The following is an 18,500-nucleotide window of genomic DNA, read 5'->3' as shown; positions in this document are numbered from 1 at the left end:
TAAGGAACAAGTGAGTTTTATTTTATTTACAGATTGAATGAAGAAAATTTGTACTTGTAGAGGAGTTTCATAGGACAACAAAATGCAAACGACCTTTGATAAGCTGCATTCGAAGGCTTGGTTCTTCGTCACCCACATCCACACACAGTGTTAGCAAGTCTCTCGTTTTGCTAAGAAGCTGTGGGTGAACTTAGTGTTCAAGAAACCAAGAGGCTGTCGCCTCTGAAGTTGAATGAACATCCCCCTGCACTCCTCAACCCTTGCAGCCAATGCTCCAAGCACTGATCCACGCCTCTTCTTCCACGGGACAGAGGTAAAACAACTAGGCACTGGTTTTGCAATGTCAGTTGGAGGTCAGACTGTACTTCAGGCTTCATGACACCATCAGAACCCAGTTTGTCAGGGAATGAAGACCGAGCATTAGCCTCAAGAGTTGGGTTGGTTGTCAGATTTGCAATAAAAAACAAGAAAAATCAACAAAAAAGAGCAGCACAGGCTGCACATCAGAACAACAGAGGACCTGCCATGAGGCAAAAAAAAAAAAAGCATTCCTTGTAAGTAACATGGCACCGAGCTATATACAAATGGAGTCCCTGAACTATTCCTATTGGTATCTTTGGTGCTACCCTTCCACTCAGCAGGGCACCGTGTAAAAATCTCCATTCTCACCTGCTCCCTTACCCTTCCTGAATCCCATCCAGGCCGTGTTACAACACGGTTGTCATGACACTCGAGTGCGCAGTGAGTGGGCTCGCAGGCCGTTCTTCTGGGTGAAAGATGGTATTGTGACTTCAATAAGTTTTACAATATTAGCAAATAAGAGAATGATAACGTAGTTTCATAACATTTCACAGTAAAATTACAATTGTTTTGAAAATACATTGTCCCAAAAACATTCTCAGTAGTAAGGTCGTCGTGGATTGTTCTGTGGGGAATAACAAGAGAAAATTAATCAAAATTGCTGTCTTCACAGAACAATGAGCATTTGAGCTTAATTATCTGAAAAAGCCACTGAAACGTGACATTTCTGACAGTGCAACCTCAGATTTTCCATCGAAAGTTACAAGCGTAGTTTTCTAGGTGTGCTGGCATGCTGAATGTAACAGGCAAATGCAAACCTAAAAGCCTTCTGCAATCAGGAAAACAATTATTCAAAATACGCCACGGATTCGTGGACGACCCATCTGCTTCCTTTGTGTGCAGCATTTATACTTAGTACCAGAGAAAACTAAAACCAGCAACTTTTGTATTAAAAAAAATGTAAGGAAAACTATGCATCCATGTATGCTTTGCTAACGACAAGTTGATTCAGAATGAGAATGAATCAAAGAAACTTTTAGAGCATTTGCTTGCTTGGTTAAGCACTAGAAACACTCCCACCCTTGTAAGATGTGCCCAAATCTTTAATGGATTTGTCACTTTGTCTGGTGTGGGACACCTTACCAATGGATTTGGTCGGAACCGGTAGGCGAGCATCATCCGTTTACGGAATGCCTCGTACTCATCATCCTCCTTGGTTAGCTCTGCGGGACGATCGATGCCAAAACCAGCTCCATCCACAGCTGTAGTCCCCCTGTTCGGAAAAAGGGAAGAAAGCTTCCGAGGTAAGCAAACGTGATCACATCCCACTCCTGCCTTCCTCCTGCTCCTGAAGCTCTGAGAACAAGCGTCAGGGAGCACTGGGCATCATCGCACAGAGCACCGCATCGAGACCGACAGGTAATACTGAGCAGATTATTGTATTTGCCACGTTTCTGCGTTGCCCTTCCAAATCAATGATGCTTGCTGGTGTTAGATGGAAGTAGCAGTGTCAACATGCATTTGCTTAAACTTTGAGAGCTGGAACAGAAATACTGTCTGCGCGTTGGATGCCTCCCTACAGAATGATGCTCTGACTGGCAGCCTAACCTTTGGCAACCGAAAGTGCTTTTGTACCTCAGTGATTGGAGGTAGAGCTGTCAAATAACGTGCCTGCCTCCCATTTCTTCACTCCAGAACAGTCCAAGAGTGGAAACAGCTCATTTCCATCTCCTTTCGAACCTTCTTATCAGTCCCGAGAACATCAGAGATGGTAGAGCCCAAGCAAATCACCACCCTTGTTCAACCACGGGCAGGAGCTGCCCTCCTTCTGTTGTTTTAAAGCCTTGCTGTTTTGATCACAGCAACCTTTTATCACAGGTCCTCTCTGAACGAATAAGCATGCTGCCAGAGAGATCTTCTTGCAAAAGAGGAACAGAATCACTTTGTAGAGTTACTTTATGTTGTGCAGTAAACAAACAACTGTTATTTATAAAAGGATCTAATGCTAAAAAGTAATTCAGAGAATTTCCTGACGCTGGTTTTGAAGTTCAGCACATGCTACCAACAGATGATCCATCTAAAAAGACATTCTATTTTTGGATGGAACTCTCCCAAAGATTTTTATATAAAATGTGATCAAATCAGTAAACTTCTGTGCAAAAAAAAGTGACATCAAGAGAGCTGCATGATCAGACAGAAAGCTCTCTGCTATGGACTATGCCAGCTTTCAAACGCAGGTCTACCCGCAGCATATATTGGTAAACGCCTTCCACCCAGGGTACACCAGGGACTAGCTAGCAGGCATCAAGAGTGCTCAGATGCAAAAGGCATGTTCTTTAATATTTAAATTTCTGACTTTAAAGACGTGCCCTCTGAGAGGTGAGGTACAGACGGGTGTTATCTTCATTTTATAGATGGGGAAACTGAAGAGAAGGCAACTAAGAAAAACACACTATGCAAATTGAGATTTGAAATAAAACACTGGCTCAGATCAGACCTCCTGCCTGAGACACAGTAACAAACCCAGTCCTTGTGGGGAGGGAACCCCAAATAAATCAGAAACAATTTTTCTCCTTTGCTGTGAGGATTCCATATTCTGTTCAAGTGATGAATTGCAGTCACATTCACTGCAGCTGCTTCCAGTAGGCTAGGGTAGGAGCATCAATTATCAGCCTAAGAGGAAAGGACTAAATCAATAGTAGAAGAACTCTTACTTGCTGACTGGGTTTTTAATCCCCTGTCCATCTGAGCCAAGTCCCTCGCCTTCCTTCCAGCCCATCTTCATTAGCATTTGATAACCTATGTTTTCCACAGTCAGTTTGAACTCTTTGTATTCAGAATAATCTGGTTCACGTCCTTCCTGCAGAGAGACAAAACGCAGAGTTGGCTATTTTGTATATGCACGTATATGCCTATCTTTGTGGGTCAAAAGAGGGGAAAAATCAGCTTCAGCTACTGGTGGTTCTGACAGTTAATAACTAGCACTATTTCTTGGGACTCCATTTCTGTTCCACCACAGAGAAGAAAACAGGTAAATAATAAAGCTCTGCACAGCCATGCATGCCCTACAACATAATCTGCAAGAAGCAGGGAATGCTACTGTGAGATTAAGCTGAGACACGTTCAGCTCCTTGAATTTGAAGTTGCTCACTGGATCAAGTTTCAGATACAGTTCTTATATAAAACCAGGATCTCCAGGGAACGTCAGAACCCATGCCGGTTTCAAGAAAACCTTATCACGGATGCCAGCATCAGGAAGTTCTACAGTTTAGGAAGAATTGGCAGGTATGAAGTACTTTACATAAGCTTTTTGTGTGCTTTATGCTTCTGCTTTAGTACAATTGTCCGGATAAAAACTCAAATTTTCCTTGCTTGGTGTCAGCCACTACTCATCTCAAACAGGAACGGCAGAGAAACGGGGGGCAGTCGGAGAGGTTTGTCTCTGATTTCAGCTAACCCTCAAATGCTGTCCCAATAGTCTGTTCTCTACCACAGCTGTTTCTCTGCAAAGAGCAAACAGCTAACCCCTTGTTTCCTACAGAAGTACCAGGGCTCCCAGTGAAGCATTTCAAAGCTGCAAGGCAGCTAACTGCTCTGACAAAGGGCTAAACGTGCTTGAGGTCTTTCTCTCACTGCTGCAGGGCAAATAGGAAGTACCGGCACTGCCCTGTGAAATCTCTGCTATTTCACCTTCAATGCCTTGAACGTCTCCATGAATTTCTCCAGCTCATCCGGTGGAAGAAAGTCCCCGATGAAATGCTTCCCTCTGCCCATCTGGGTCAGCTGCTCAGCCCACTCTGCCCGAGAAACAAAGAGAAAACAGCAGTAACGCGGCGTTCTTTGACTCGAAATTTCAGAGAGTTTGTGAAGCAGAAAGCCTCACAGGAACAGGCTGTTATTATCTCCACTCAACAGGGAGGGAAGCCACGGCATGGAGCAGTGAAAAGTGCCCCCTGTAACTCCCAGGCTAACAACATGATCTCAGACATCTCCCCCTGGAGGCCTCTGTACAACTGCAGAGCAAGCGAGGTGTTTGCCCGGCAGCTCCCCACACACCTCGTGTCTTGTCCATCTCCATGCGTCGAAGCTGATGCTCCCACGTTCCCAGCTCGCTGTCTACCTCCTCGTCGCTGTCGTAGCCGTGCTGGTGCTGCTGAATCGCCTTCTCCCACATCATCTGCATTTCCTGCATGGCTTGCTTGTGCTTCATGATCATGTCGTACATCTGCTGCATCTAGGGGAAGAGAAACAGAGACAAAGCGGTTTACAGGCAGCAAAGCCTGCCACAGAGGCACGCAATTTGGTGGTAGAGCCCACAGCAGCCTCAGCTGCCATTCAGAACACAGGTTATGACAACTACAGATCCCAACGGGCAGCGCTGCTGCTTGATCTGATCCGTTTGCTTCTCAGATCAAACAGGAGCATTACGTGCTGGTTCCTCCGAGAGGCACCTTGATATTAAAGCTGCCATCGTATCACCCCCCCAGCTTAAACACCCCCCTCATGTTCCAGCAAAAGCCAATTCTGCTCCCACTCCGCCCCAGCCTGCATGTATTCCCTTCACCTTCTCCCCACTGCTAAAGCAATACATAACCAGCTGCAGACATGACACACCAGACCTTATAGATTTTGGGTTTTAGGTTGGTAGCACAGCAATTGGCTGGCTTAATTCGTATTCCCCAAAGTCCTTTAAGATATTTCTGCTGACTGCAGCATCACATGATCCTTAGACATTCAGAACAAATCCTAAAGATTTATTTGTGGGCCACGGAAAACTTCCCTTGCTATCTTCTCCTCCATTTTCCCATCTAACTCCGCCACGCTGCAGCACAATGTGCAGGTACACGAACAATTTTGGAAGTATCTTCAGGGCATTACCTCCTGCTGCTCCTTCAGCTGTTTCTTCTGGGCTTCAGAGAGCTCTGTCACACCCACCAAGCCAACTGGTTTCCCTTTTTCATAACCAAGACCCTTGAGGTCCTGAACTGAAATAAGCACATGTAAAAAAAGACTTTCAACAATCTGAGACAGCTGCTGAGGCCAGCAAAACCATGCCTTGAGACCCCCTCCTGAAGTTCCAGACCCATTTCATGGTTCCTGCATTCAGACACTTAGATGTAGAACAATCACCTGGAGGGACTTAAAAGAGGTAGGAAAGCCTCTGGCTTGCACTGCTCTCACCAGCCAGCTCAGAGCAATCCCTTCCCACAGCCCAGGGCTCACACCAGCAGGCTGGCAACCCACATCTCACATCCTCAGAGGTCACGCTGCACGGCAATCTGCTATGACACGCTTTAAAAATTATTGCTCCTTTCATCTTAATTCTCCTCCTAAGGCTTCCTCAGGAACCCAAGCCACTGCAAAGAGCGATTCTTAATTATCCGGAATTGAGGCACGAGGAGATCTGAGCCTGTCACCATATTGTTCAATCTGCGCACGTAAGTGTCTGCTGATTACTATGTAAACAGCAACTTCATTCAAAATGAAAAGCAAATGACCACATTAGAATAAAGACATGAGCATTATGCTGCTTTGGAAGTTACCAATCCCCAAGGAGATTTTAGTTCCTAATCTACAGGCTCAAGAAGAGCATTGCTAGGGATGTCGCCACTGGTTTCAAAGAGGGGACATTTTAAGTCTCTGCTCGACAACCCCACTGATGTGTCCTCCTTTTCCTGCAGCATCCCATTTGGAAGCTCCTCCTTCGGAGTGACTTTTGCTGTTGTATCAGGTAAACCCTGAAATAAGATATTAAGATTACCTGGGCAGGAAACCCACTGATTTAAAATGACCACACGACACCGAGTTTAAAGCACAAGCTAAAGGAAGGAGAGGGGAGGGGAAAAAAAAGAAGGGAAGCCTATTTGTAGTTGCTGTGCCATGAAAAAGAGTAATATAAACATTGCTGGGGCTGCAAAAAAGAGATTTACAGTGGAGATTGCCTTGCAATTGTGGTTCATATACATCTAGCAGAGCTGGCAGCTCCCCTCTAACGCACCTCAGAATTAAGATTCCAACGGTTAAATATTTAAGGGATTAAAAGAAGAGACACAACCACACTTGAAAGCGCGTTGCATTTTTCAACACCAGGAAAAGAATTTCCTCCTAATGACTGCAAAAACCTCAATTTGAATGTAAGTCCAGACTACAGTTAAATGATGCTTCATTAATTATTCATTATCTATTAATTATGAAGCCCAATAATAATAGGATCATTGTTCATGACACCAAATGTCTACACAGCATGCTAATTAGGCCCCAGGGGTCGTCTTCTCCCTTCCTCTTAGTCTCACCCAGGGCAATTGATCTGAGCACTCTCATCCCCCTCCTTTCCCGCATGCTTTTGGCCGAGCGTGCCACAATTGGGAAGTGGCTTCCTTAACTCCAGCCTCCCAAGGAGAACATGAAACAGCACATCCAGCCTCCCTCGCACAGCCAGAGCCTCTGCACATTCGCACCAGCACCGGCAGTCAACTCTGCAGGAAGAGTTATGTAAAACACTGCAAGAGGTTTTCTGAGAGCAGGGAAGCAATAAGTGGTGTTACACCAGGCTCGGTGCTAGGATAAGCACTTTCAGCTCCCAAGAAATAAGAGCAAATAGAAAAATAGACCTAGCTACTTACTGAAAAAGAGCCTGATTTCTGTCTCAGAGAGCAGTGACATTTAGAGACTGTTTTGATGAACACACGACGCTATTCCACGTAAAACCCACTACAAAGAAGAATCCGGCCCCAAACGTTACGTGAGACTGGGGCACTTCAGCATCAGCCCTAGTCAGGGATTCACCTCCTGTCTCAGGGCATGGGAAAGCTTTCTCTGAATGCACTGAGGAAGACTCTGCCCTTCACAGAGGTCAGCAGCTCTTTGGCTTCGTTCTGAATTGCATAAACACTCAGGCTAAGAGCCAGGCATGGCTCTAGAGGCCCTACCAGCTGGTAGCTCGCCAGCATATATAACCACCCTAAAGGAGAGAGGTGAGACTGTAGCATCTTCTTTTACACCCCAGAAAGCATATGCCACTGCTGCTTCCTGTGCTAAAACTACATCTGGTTCGTCTGACTGCTCTGGTACCTTGCAGACTTTGTGCTGAGATGATGCTGAGAGAGTCACTGCAGAAATTGAGCTCTGGGGGATATTTTTGTAGTCTTGGCCCAGAGCATCACAATACAGGAAAAGTTGATGGAAAAAAAGCAAGGCTGTGCCCTAAGTCTACATTTGAAGATAAAAGCAAAAAAAAAAAACCAAAAAACTGTTTATAAATAAGATCAATCAATGTATTTGCATAAAAATAGATAATAAGATTTATAAGATCCTTGCACCAGGCAACAATATGAAGCAAAAGATATGAAGCTGCTTCTCAGCCTCCTGTTCAGCAGGCTTGGGAGAAGTATTTTCCCTTGAATGACATCAGCTTTGCCTACAGGGTTAATGGTGCAGTCTATCTGCAGCATTGGCAGAAGACTACCTGAAGGTTTATGCCTTTCCCACATGCCCAAAGAGGAGCCTGTTACAACTGAAGTGAAGGTCCTTTAAGAACAGCAGCAGAAATCCCAATAAAGAAGTGCCTGAGTTGTTGTCCCACAGCCTGAAGATCTTAATTAAAACTAAACAGACCCAAAACAATCCAATATTAAGTTTCAGAATATTGTAACGACAGCCTATAGTATCCCATTAGTCCACAGAATCCTCTAATCTCAATATCTGTGCTCTGTTCAGCTTTTCAGATGTTAGAGTCCCTGCAGTACATACGCAGTTAAGTGTTTCGGTATCAATAAAAGAGCCTTGTTTCTGTCCAAAAGGACTACATTTTCTCCTCTCCACGATACTGATCTACTACTAAGAGGAGACAAGAGAGGAATCAGAACAGCCCTCCACTAAATCCAGAACAATTGCTAAGGATAAAGGACTAAGATGTAGATATTTAGGTACCAAAAGCATAACGTGGAACTAACCTTCCAGAGGACTAGGGGTGCAATTTGAAATTCTCTTCATCTGTCAGGTTGAAGATGTTAATTCTAGAAAGGGATTAGTCCGTCTCAACCAATAAAAAAAAAAATTCCTTGCCCCTACAGAGCATTAACAGTGCATTAATGGTTGATTTGTTATGCCTGGCAAATTGTTTGCCATCCTCTTCTTCTACTTGACACAAAGCCCTGTAGAAAGTGAGCATGAGCACAGCAAGCATGTCCCTGTCTAATTAAGAGAAGGCTAAAAGAGCCAGGGGAGATTTCAGCAGGAAGCATGCTGGAACGAGCACACGGATACTCTTGCAGGCCCTCACTGCAGCAGGAGGCATTAAGATGGAATCTGATGCTTGTTTTGATAGCGCCTGACCAGCTTCATCATCTAAGCTTCATTACTGTCTGCAAGAAAAAAGAAATTACTCTAGAGGTACGAAATAAGACTTTCATATCTGATTTCTGGATTACTATAAGCAGCGATTCAAGGTCAAATGAACGAGCTATCCGAGTTGGTATCTTGTCCTGTACATACAAGATGCATAGGTAAGAATTCTGTATAGGGCTATGATCAGAACACCAAATCATGTAGGAACTTCTCTTCATCTACACTTGAAGTGCTGATGAGGAGATTGAGCCCTTCCTTCCTGACCTCTCTGCAGAATCTACAGACTCCATGGCATATGCAGCCAACCCTACACCTTACCAAGCCTAACAATCAAAGCTATTAAAGGTTGAGCAACTGTGCCCTCTATAATCCACCCAAAGCAAAGACTTGCTGGAGGAGTGAATTCTACAGACTGACCATGTGCTGAAAATTGTGCGTAGTCTCACCCTGCAGCTCTGGAAATTACACCTTGTTTTCTATTACTTGCCCCACTTCGTCTGTTCTGCGATTGCTCTTTGAGAAAGGTCCTTATTTAGACAGGTACTTATTACTTCTCCTGCGACTCTAATGCCATACTATTAATTCACTCGGTTTGCCGACACCGACTGCCTTATCTCGCATCTTTTCTTTCTCCTTTTCACATCCTTTCCCCATACCACGCTAATTGGGCAAAGGATTCAAAGACGCCGTTTTAAATGTCTGCACTCACCTGTTGTCCTTGGATGACTCAAGTTTTGTATGCATCTCTAACCGTCTGCCTAATTACCTACCCGCACATGCACAGATGGGCCACAAGAGTTCAACCTCTGAGAGCTCTCTGCAAGCGCCTAGACTGGAAGAATTATCTTCCAGCACTCGAACACGGCTGCACCCCCTGGGTGCACTTGGCACGTGAAGCAACGGGGGCATCAGCCTCACCACTGGAAGAGGACTGTGAACCCTGCCTGTAATCAAATGAACTGAAATGGGTATAAATTGGAACGGGGAGTTCGACTCGTGTCTGCCAGCACTCGGGGAGCAGCTATTCCCATTTAGCCTTCTGATCAGTTAGAGCGAGATGGAAGTGCTGCCCAGGGGTTTTATCCTACCATGGGGAATAAGCACAGTTCAGCTTTGATATTTGTTTTCTGACAGACACTCTTCCTGAAGTGAAATAGCCCTAAATAGTGTAGAGGCTGAGGCTCTAATGAGCTATAGCACAGCAGGGTTTTACAGATAGCTGAAGAACGATAAGATCCAATCCCTGGTGTCAGAGAGATAAAGTGGTTTATCTGGGTTTCCACACAGGGAGGGAGTTAGCTGCTGGACCCAACCAAAAGATAGGGGGCTGGCGACCAAGGAGATTACAACAAGAGATACAGACTTGCTGGATTTTCTGTTTACAAAGCCAGATGGGCTAAGGCAGGACAGGATGCACCCCCCAGGAAAAAACAGTTATTTGACCCAATATGCAGAGCCACTAACCTGAAAGGGGGGAGGGAGAATCCAGCTGCTGGATCAGCTGCGGGAGGGGCAACTCAACCTTGTCCTCCTCTGGCCCCCACCTGCTCTTTCGCTTCTTTTTCGTGGTGCCCGTAGCAGCGGCCGTAGCTGGTGGTGCAGCAGTGGTTGTAGCCGTCTCGTTGGGCAGAGGTGAGGAGGAGGATGGTGAAGGTGAGGGCAACGGTGAAGGCATGGGCAAGGGCACGGGCAGCGGTGGGGGCACCGGCAAGGGCACCGGGGACGGCACCGGCAAGGGCACCGGCAGGGGCAGAGGGGAGGGCAAAGGGGAGGGCACGGGCAAGGGTAAGGGCAGAGGTAAAGGCAAAGGGGAGGGCACGGGCAAAGGCAGGGATGATATGGAAAGGGGTGAGGGCGATGCCTCAGGACTGCTCTTCCTTTTCAGGCTGGACTCCGCAGGCACGGGGGCACTCGCAGCGCTGGTTTTGGCCTTACGGAACTCCTCCAGTTTCTGCCGGTAATACTTGTAGCCTTTGCTGTTTGGCTCATATAAAAACCTACAGGGTGGAGAATAAAAAAGGACATTTCGATGTCACGGTCACATCCAGGGGTTGGATGTAGCACAGTAAGGTCAGGGCTTCTCTTTCCTGCAGTGTTCTCGCACAGCCAGCCTTCCCGCACCCTCCCTTGCTCTCCAGCACCATCCTGTGTGTGCGTGCACGTACTGCAGGGTCCCACATGCTTTACAAGGTAGGCTGCAAGCCTTTGGGATCCAGAAGAGTACTTCCCATTCGTGAGCAAACCACAGCTATTTACGGTGCCAAACAAACACATGGTACTGGAAAGGATCTCGGTACGCTTGTGGAAACGCGAGGTCCTCCCCCAGAACACACTGGCCTTCCAGTACACGTCTGGAAAAACTGCAAGGGCACCACAACATCTTGGATCTCAGTTCACAGAAGAAAACAAACATTCATGTCTTGCCAAGAAGAATGCCAAACCACTGCCTAAAGAAACTGCTCCCAGCCCTCTATTCAGGCTAGAGGTGTAGACATTAACAGCCTGCTTAATTATACCATGACTGCTCCTTCTGTTCCCTCATACACAGGGAAAAAAAACACACTGCTGTAGTTGCTACCCCTTCCAGAAATAGGCATCTCTGACCTTTTGGGTAAAATAAAACTCCTTAGTCTCTGTGGGAAGAACATGAACAATCTTCAGTCAAGCAGCGATGTAGAAAAAAATTCAATGCACTCATGTTTATTACAAATATATCTTTTCAGGCTCCCTTCAAATACTTCACCCAGAAACTTTGTCTGTTCCTAACACCTCTGCAGCCTCCTCTTTTTGGAGTGGACCAGTTTAATACGTGATAAAACCTTTCATCAGGACAATGCCTGCTCCTACATGTAGGAGACAACCAGCCTCTCTTATTTATCACTGCACAACAGCTACAGGCAAACACAAGCAGAACTCTGACATTTGGAAATGCACTAAATTTGATCTTGTGTCCCTCCATTTGAATAACAGCATTAGGGACTGATTCAGGACCGAGCAGAGGGCAAGACATGGCCCTCTGCATGACAAAGCTGATGAGATCTTAACAGAGGAGGTGGTGTTTAACTTGACTGTGCTCAGGTGGGATCGTGGTGGTGTTTTTAAAGTAAATAATGGTGCAGCTCAGATATTAGCACATCTGTGGAATGTAAATCACAACACAAGGGGACTACCCGAGGGGGGCAGAAGGCAGCCAATAAAATGCCAAAATATCAGCAACAAAATAAAGCTTCCTGAGCCCCACTTCCCTCCATGAGAACACACCAAATTGTTTGTAAGAGCAGAAAAATGAAACAAGGATGACACCAAAGGGAGCCATTAAACAGCTGCCAGTAAGCCCTGAAGGGAACGATTCACATCTGATGTGGTAAAAACGATATTCCAAAGGGGAACCTGATGGTGAAGGACTACTGCCTGCGCCTTGGTGAGGATGCTGCGTAAAGAGCAACCCAGGAGATTAATTGGGCAACAGCAGTAGGAGTGGTGGATGGGGGAACACAACAGAACCCACTTCTAGGGAACGGTTTAAAGGTTAGAATTCTACCAGTTCGTTGCAACAGCAAGCAGGTGGGGAGGGGTGCAAGTCGTAAATTAGTTGTGGAGAAAGCAAAATGATTCTTTTCTCTCTGCGCCTTGCTTTAAATTGTGAAACTTCAGACTGCAAAAGTACCAAACTGTGTTGTCCTTGTAACTTCAGACTCTCAAGGTTGTCTCTCGTTTCCCCTTTGGAAAATAATAATTAAAAAAAAAAATCCAAGCATCACGCTCAGCAGCGGGCTTCTTCCCTTACCTGAAAGCATGGTTCTCGCGGTTGTTCTGCAAGGCAATAGCTTCCACCTCGGGACCCCCGTCTGCTATGAACCTGGCCAGTTTCTCAGCACAGTTCTTTGTCTCTTCGTCCTCTGGGGGTGAAACTTTAAGCAGGCTGTCAGTACTGGGCCCAACTCACACAAGCAACAGTCAAAGCCTATCTGTTCTAAGAACCCCAAGAGCAGAATAAGGGCAAAAGGTCGAGTTTAATTTTTAAGAAATATTAAACATAAACAGAGTTTATATCACAAAAACATGAGAGCGCATTACGGTTGTACAATAAATCTGTAACCAGAGGAGTGCTCATTCACTCATCACCGTCCTCTGTGCCAGGAGCTAGATGAGAGCAGATTAACAGACAAACCAGCTTTTGTCTCCCAAGATGGACACTCTTTTCTCTCTACTGCAGAGGAAGTCTGTTTCTTCCTCGTGTCACGTACTTTTTCATGCTATTACACCTCACAATTATTTCTCGTTAAAGGCTTTGCCACTGAAGTCCACGGGAGCAAATGGGAAGAGAAAGTGGCAAACTAATAACAAAAGTAATCCCATTTGTACCGACTGTCACTACACATCTGCTGGCCGTTTTAGGGGAGGGCTGTAGGACAGAGCTTTGGGACTTTTTCTCCACGAAAAAGTCCCAATCCTCACCTGGAAGAGGTGACCACTGCAGCCTTAGTCCAAAGGCACAGAGAAGGCTCAGCTCATTAATATTTCAAGCATATTTGACGTTTATAAGGAGCCAGGCAAATATGTTATTTAGCCTTGACAGCCTTATATGACATTTGCTACCTGCACAGTACCAGTGCCAGTACTCCAGCGTGCTGGCACAGGACCAGGAGGCAGAAGACATGATTATAAGCCACGGATAAGTCATAACTTTTCCTTGCTTCAATATTCCACACCTGTAAAGTATGGATAATACTGCTTAGCTTCTAAACTGTGGTATCAGCCAGTTGATATCGGTAACAAGCTCCTTCAGCCTACAGTCTATTAAGCCAAGATTTGTTTGAGCTGTTAACTCATCAGCATGACAGCTAAATTGCATCAATGCTGCCTTCCACAGGAAGGGAAGCTGACACAGAGAAGCCAAGTGATTTGCCCAGGCCGCATGGCAAGCCTCAAACAGAGGCTGGACTGGAGGCAATAAGTGCTCAGCCCGCAGACCACACTTCACCCACAACAATTTTTGTCTTCTAACAGAGTTAACCTGGTTCCATTGCTCACTGTCTGTGGGCAGATCACCCACATCTGCTGTTTTCCCACCTGGAATCACAGTCCCTCGTTTAAGGGTTTATGTCTCAAGCAAAACATAAAAGCTTCAGATAGGGAAACGGCAGCAGAAATGAGGATTATGTTCAAAGAAACCTTTTCATTGATAACAAGTCAAACAACGTACAAGAATAAGCACTTTTCCCTCGCTGCATTTTTAGGACTGAAGGACTTTCCAGATCGCACATAATGGTGAATCATTTTAGCTCGCTTTAAGGATTTTGGAGAAATGCAATGCAAATCTCTTTCAAGAGCCTTTCACACAGAACGTGGTATAGAATGCTGTGGGCTTGGGGAAAAGAAAAACATCTTGGCAACAGTTTGCTGCCATAGGTCACCATCTCCTTCAAATCTGAAATTTTATTTACAGGCAGCCAGCCAGCCAAAAATCCATTCCCACTGTTTCCAGGGCAGAGCTTACACGCAATTACAGAGAGAGCAAAGAAAACAAACACAACTTCTGTAATTCATAGAGTATTCTCCAGATCACAGTCTTAATTACCTTTCTGAGAAGAGGATGCCTGAGAACTTTGATTCTCTTTTCTTATCTCTGCCACTTTCTTTCTGTAGTAAAGGAATTCTCTGCTGTTCTTATCATGTAAAAACCTAAGGTGGAGATGAAGGAAAAACAGCAAAAAAAACATGCATCAGCAATGACTGTAAAAAAACAACACTGATACCCTAGGGATGCAAACACCTCAGAACTAGAGAGAACAAAACAAATTTCTCAGAACACGCTTAAACTGTGGGTTACAAAGTCTTTAGCACGTATAAATATACATAGCTCTAATCTAAGGACTTCTACCCAAATGTTTTGTGTTACTTTGCAAATAAAAATAAGTAAGTCTCTCCTTTTCATGTAAGAGGAAACCCTCTGTCCTCAGCCACACAGCGTATTGATGGCAGAGGAGACAGGATCAGTCCCAAGAAGCAGACCTCTGTCCCCACACTAGGTGCTGTGCAGGCAGCCAGATCTCCCTGGCTATATCCTAATTATCTGATTGTGTCTGCAGCACGGCTTTCTGCCTCAGTTTCCCCATCTATAAACCAAAAGCAATTACTTGGAACAGCGCTCAGACCCACCTAACGATAATTAAACCCGAAAGACTAATGAGAGCTACGTGCACAAGGCTGATGTTCTTCCTCCTACAAAGCGACAGCGTTCTGCTTTGGCAGGCAGGTTAGCACCACACTTACGAAAAAGCTGGGTTATCCTTGTAGTCTTCCATAGCGACCTTCTCTAACTCTGGTCCCCCTTCAGCCACGAACCTAGCCAGCTTTTCCACCACTTGGCGGGTCTCCGCATCCTCTGGGGGTAAAACTTTAAGCAGGCTGTCAGTACTGGGGTTCAACTCACACACCAAACAGGCAACAGGTACATTACTTCTAAGAACCACGGCGACAGACAAAAGTAGAACGGGAACGGGAAGAAAAAGGATGAAATGGGGGATCCGGTCTTACACAGCTGTACAAATCACAATCTTTAGGTTACAGTCACAGCCTCTCCCTCCCCTGCTAGGAAGCTAATATTCTGGCTAAATCCTTCCTACACGGAAAAGCCTAAAAACTGGCTCACCAGAGGTTAAGGTGCAGCTTCAATTGTGGCGTAATTTGCTTCTGACAATTCTATTCCACACAATACACATGGTGGGAAGGAACGGGATTTTTTAGACACAAAACCCCAACCACATTACTAAAGATTGCAAATTCCAGTTCCCCAAGACATCGCTCTGTACCAAGACAGCAGAGACAGCTTGCGTAGCTGGAGCATGTAGCTCTTCCTACTGGCACATGCCCATGTCTCAACCCTCACTTGGAGGCAATCCCGTCAGAGATGAGAGCTCAGTCTCCAAGAAACTGTATTTTGGCTTCTGCGCCAAGAAAGGAACTCACTAGCACTGACAGTTATTGCAGAGCCGACGTGGGACACATTTGATGGAAACCAAACACAGACACTCGTCTAGACAACAATATTTTGGGTAGGCCACTGAACACAGAGCACGCAGGAGCAGAGGTTTCTGCGCTGCTCTAGATTACTTGGAAGCCAGGGTCCGTGTTCTGCCTTCACCCTCTGCAGCCAGCAGCTATTTGTCGTGTTCCTGCAGTGTGTTTTATGCTTGGGCTCAGACTCGCTAAGATTACAACTCTTATAAATCCCACCAGCAATAGCTAGACATGACACGTAAACATGTAATGAAAGGAATTGTGACACAAAGCTCAGTGTGACTTATTAATCAAGTATAAAATTAGATTGGAGTTGCTAAATAAGTCTGCGTGAAATCCAGATTATTAACCAAATCTTCCCTCTGGCTTCCTAGCCTAGGTTATTCACAGGCATTCAGTTATTTAAGTGCTGCAATGTTCAGCATTGATTTTATATCCTGCTTAAGATTCGAGACTTTTGAGGTGAGATTTTCCAGTGAGGCTTTGGAAAAGAGGCAGGAACTTTGATTTTAATCAACTGAACTATTATGCCTTTCATTTAGTATATGTATGAGTATTTAGTATAGGCAGTTTTATTCATTTATACGTGCATTTTTCCCCTTACACAACCACTCCTAAACTCAGGACTTTTCATCTCAAATCATTTAAAAAACTAAGATTTCATATTAAACACAAACGTTTCACTTATATCTTTTTCAAGGTAACTCAGCACTAGCCATGGATGAATTGAACTGTATAAAAGCAGAATTCTTACAATCAGCGAATTATCAAGCTCCATTAAGAGCAGAATATATTCTCTCACCTGATTTTCAAGGAAGGTTACACACTGTTTGACTTGATATCTCAGAGAAAATGATCTCCCTAAGCACAAACCAGACCCGATCTAACTAGGATGAGTGGCCCAACTCCCACACTGAGCTCGGGTTGGATTAAAAAAAAAAGGAAAAACCCAACCCTCTAACACTCAACTCACATCACTGAGATAAGTGAACCCGCACCCCAAAACGAACAATGTAACAGAGGCTGTTATTTACCTTTAATTTCCAACCACTGCTCGTAATCTTCCTCCTCATCTTCATCTGGCGACTGAAACACACTGAGGCGGTTAACGACTGGGGTCTGTTTGGAATGGGAGTAGTTCTTCGCTTGCTGCAGCATGCTGCTCAGGACCTGCCCGGGGCGCTTCCCAAACAGCATAGGTTTCTTCCCAACATTTGGTGCGGAAGCGTTTGACGAGTTATTAGTAGAACTTGGGGGAGGTTCTTAGAAAAGAATGAGGGGGGAAAATAATTCCTGGGCATTCTGACTGTTTTCATCGCAGCAGGTTACAAACAACAACTCAAGCAGTGATACAGCTGCAACAGGCTGTTATTTTCAGAGTAAATTAAAGACATTAACTGGGAAAAGCCGCATAACTAAGTGAAAGCTACAATAATTTCTACAAAGATTCAAGCTAGAAGAAAGATGCTCATCTTTACAGCACCTATACATCGAGAGAAATACAAACGTCCCTACCACATCCTGAAGAAAGGCTTAAATCCAAATTTAAAGGGGTCATTGTTGCTTTAGAACTTACTCATACTGGTAACAGCTCACAGCAGGGTTTTTAAAGCAAACATACATGGAGGCAGCTCACACAAAGCTGGGATCATCACGAGAAGGGAGGCCTGTTGCTCAGAAGTCGACCTACCAGCGCTCGACTTTTCCTTCTGCAGCTTGAGAAACTGCTGGAGGAAACTGCCATCATTAACAAACTTGTTGGAAACAGAGGCTTCGCCGTCAGCACCGTCATCTCTAAATAGGAAAAGAAAAGCAGGTGATGGTAAACCCCAGCCCCCTCATACACATTTATTTCAGACAGAAAACAAGATAAGTGCCAGCAATCACTAATCTCGCTTATTTTGAAAGCACACCTAGCTTTTTAAAAGCACACGAGGTGCTCAGCTTGCTGCTCACAGCCCCTGCTTCCCACCTGGCTCTCTTGCTACCACGCTGGAACAAGATTTCTGCTTGCAGGGTTCTGCTGTTGGGCTCCCAGGAACTTCAGGGAGGCATTTAACCCTGGATTGTGCTAACTCTTGGGGAGTTACAATTGCAAAAAAAAAGTAGCAATTAAGAAGCAGAGGGAAAACATAATAGCACTAGGTTAAAAATGCTTGTTGTAAGGGCTGGTCTGTTAGTATCAGCACCTGAAAAACCTGAGGGGTTTGGTTAGGCTGAAAGAGCCTGGTGTTTAACCCTTCAATTATCAGCAACCCCATGTTTAACCCTTCGATTACCAGCTTCAGCCTCCTCAGTGCTTGGCTCCCAGCACAAGATCTTTGCAGAACCGCACCCCCCCTCTTTTATCCGACACACATTTTGTGCCGTTTTGTGCCACCCCCGGCCAGCCCCGCTCCCCTCACGCACTCCCCGAAGAGGGGCAGCTGCCGGATGCGCAGGGAGTTCTGCCTCTCCTGCTGCTCCAGGCGGGCCTCGATCTCCCTCTTCTTCTGCGCTATCAGCTCCTCCTGCTGCAGGATGTTCGCCGTCGTCTTGGCCGATTTGGACTGCGAGACGCCGAACCAGCGGCTGGCCTTCCCTGGGCGGGGGGGAGAGTGAAAAAAGAGAAGAAAATGGGGCAATTAGCGCTTGGGGGCGGCATAATTAACTCCCGAGGGGGTCGAGCGGGGCCTTGAGGGCAAACCCCAAGCCTGAGGCGCTCCGGGGCTCGGCTCCCTCAGGGGTAGAGCGGGGAGCGGCCCCCTAAGGCCGGGGGGAGCCCTCAGGAGCGGCGCGGGCCCTACCCGGCGCCTCGCGGGGGTTGTCCATTTTGGAGCTGCCGGCCCACC

At 45.8% G+C, this 18,500-nt stretch overlaps 1 protein-coding gene across 1 annotated transcript; it reads right to left on the bottom strand.

Moving 5' to 3' along the window:
- Positions 1 to 18,494, bottom strand: SUGP1 (SURP and G-patch domain containing 1). The gene is made up of 15 exons (XM_032203800.1): positions 18,456 to 18,494; positions 18,079 to 18,250; positions 17,360 to 17,463; positions 16,704 to 16,931; positions 14,923 to 15,046; positions 14,228 to 14,331; positions 12,434 to 12,557; positions 10,424 to 10,643; positions 10,111 to 10,264; positions 5,179 to 5,285; positions 4,357 to 4,534; positions 3,991 to 4,097; positions 3,015 to 3,160; positions 1,444 to 1,573; positions 1 to 925 (listed from the first exon to the last, which is right to left on the bottom strand). The coding sequence occupies exons 1-15, from the start codon at positions 18,478 to 18,480 to the stop codon at positions 899 to 901; spliced, it is 1,950 nt and encodes a 649-aa protein (XP_032059691.1). The 5' UTR covers positions 18,481 to 18,494; the 3' UTR covers positions 1 to 898.
- Between the last annotated feature and the right edge of the window lie 6 nt (positions 18,495 to 18,500).

The sequence above is a fragment of the Aythya fuligula genome, chromosome 26, assembly GCF_009819795.1.
Source record: "Aythya fuligula isolate bAytFul2 chromosome 26, bAytFul2.pri, whole genome shotgun sequence".
Lineage (NCBI taxonomy): Eukaryota > Metazoa > Chordata > Aves > Anseriformes > Anatidae > Aythya > Aythya fuligula.
The sequence above is the reverse complement of the archived record's forward strand: the minus strand, read 5'-3'. Positions and strand labels throughout refer to the sequence as shown.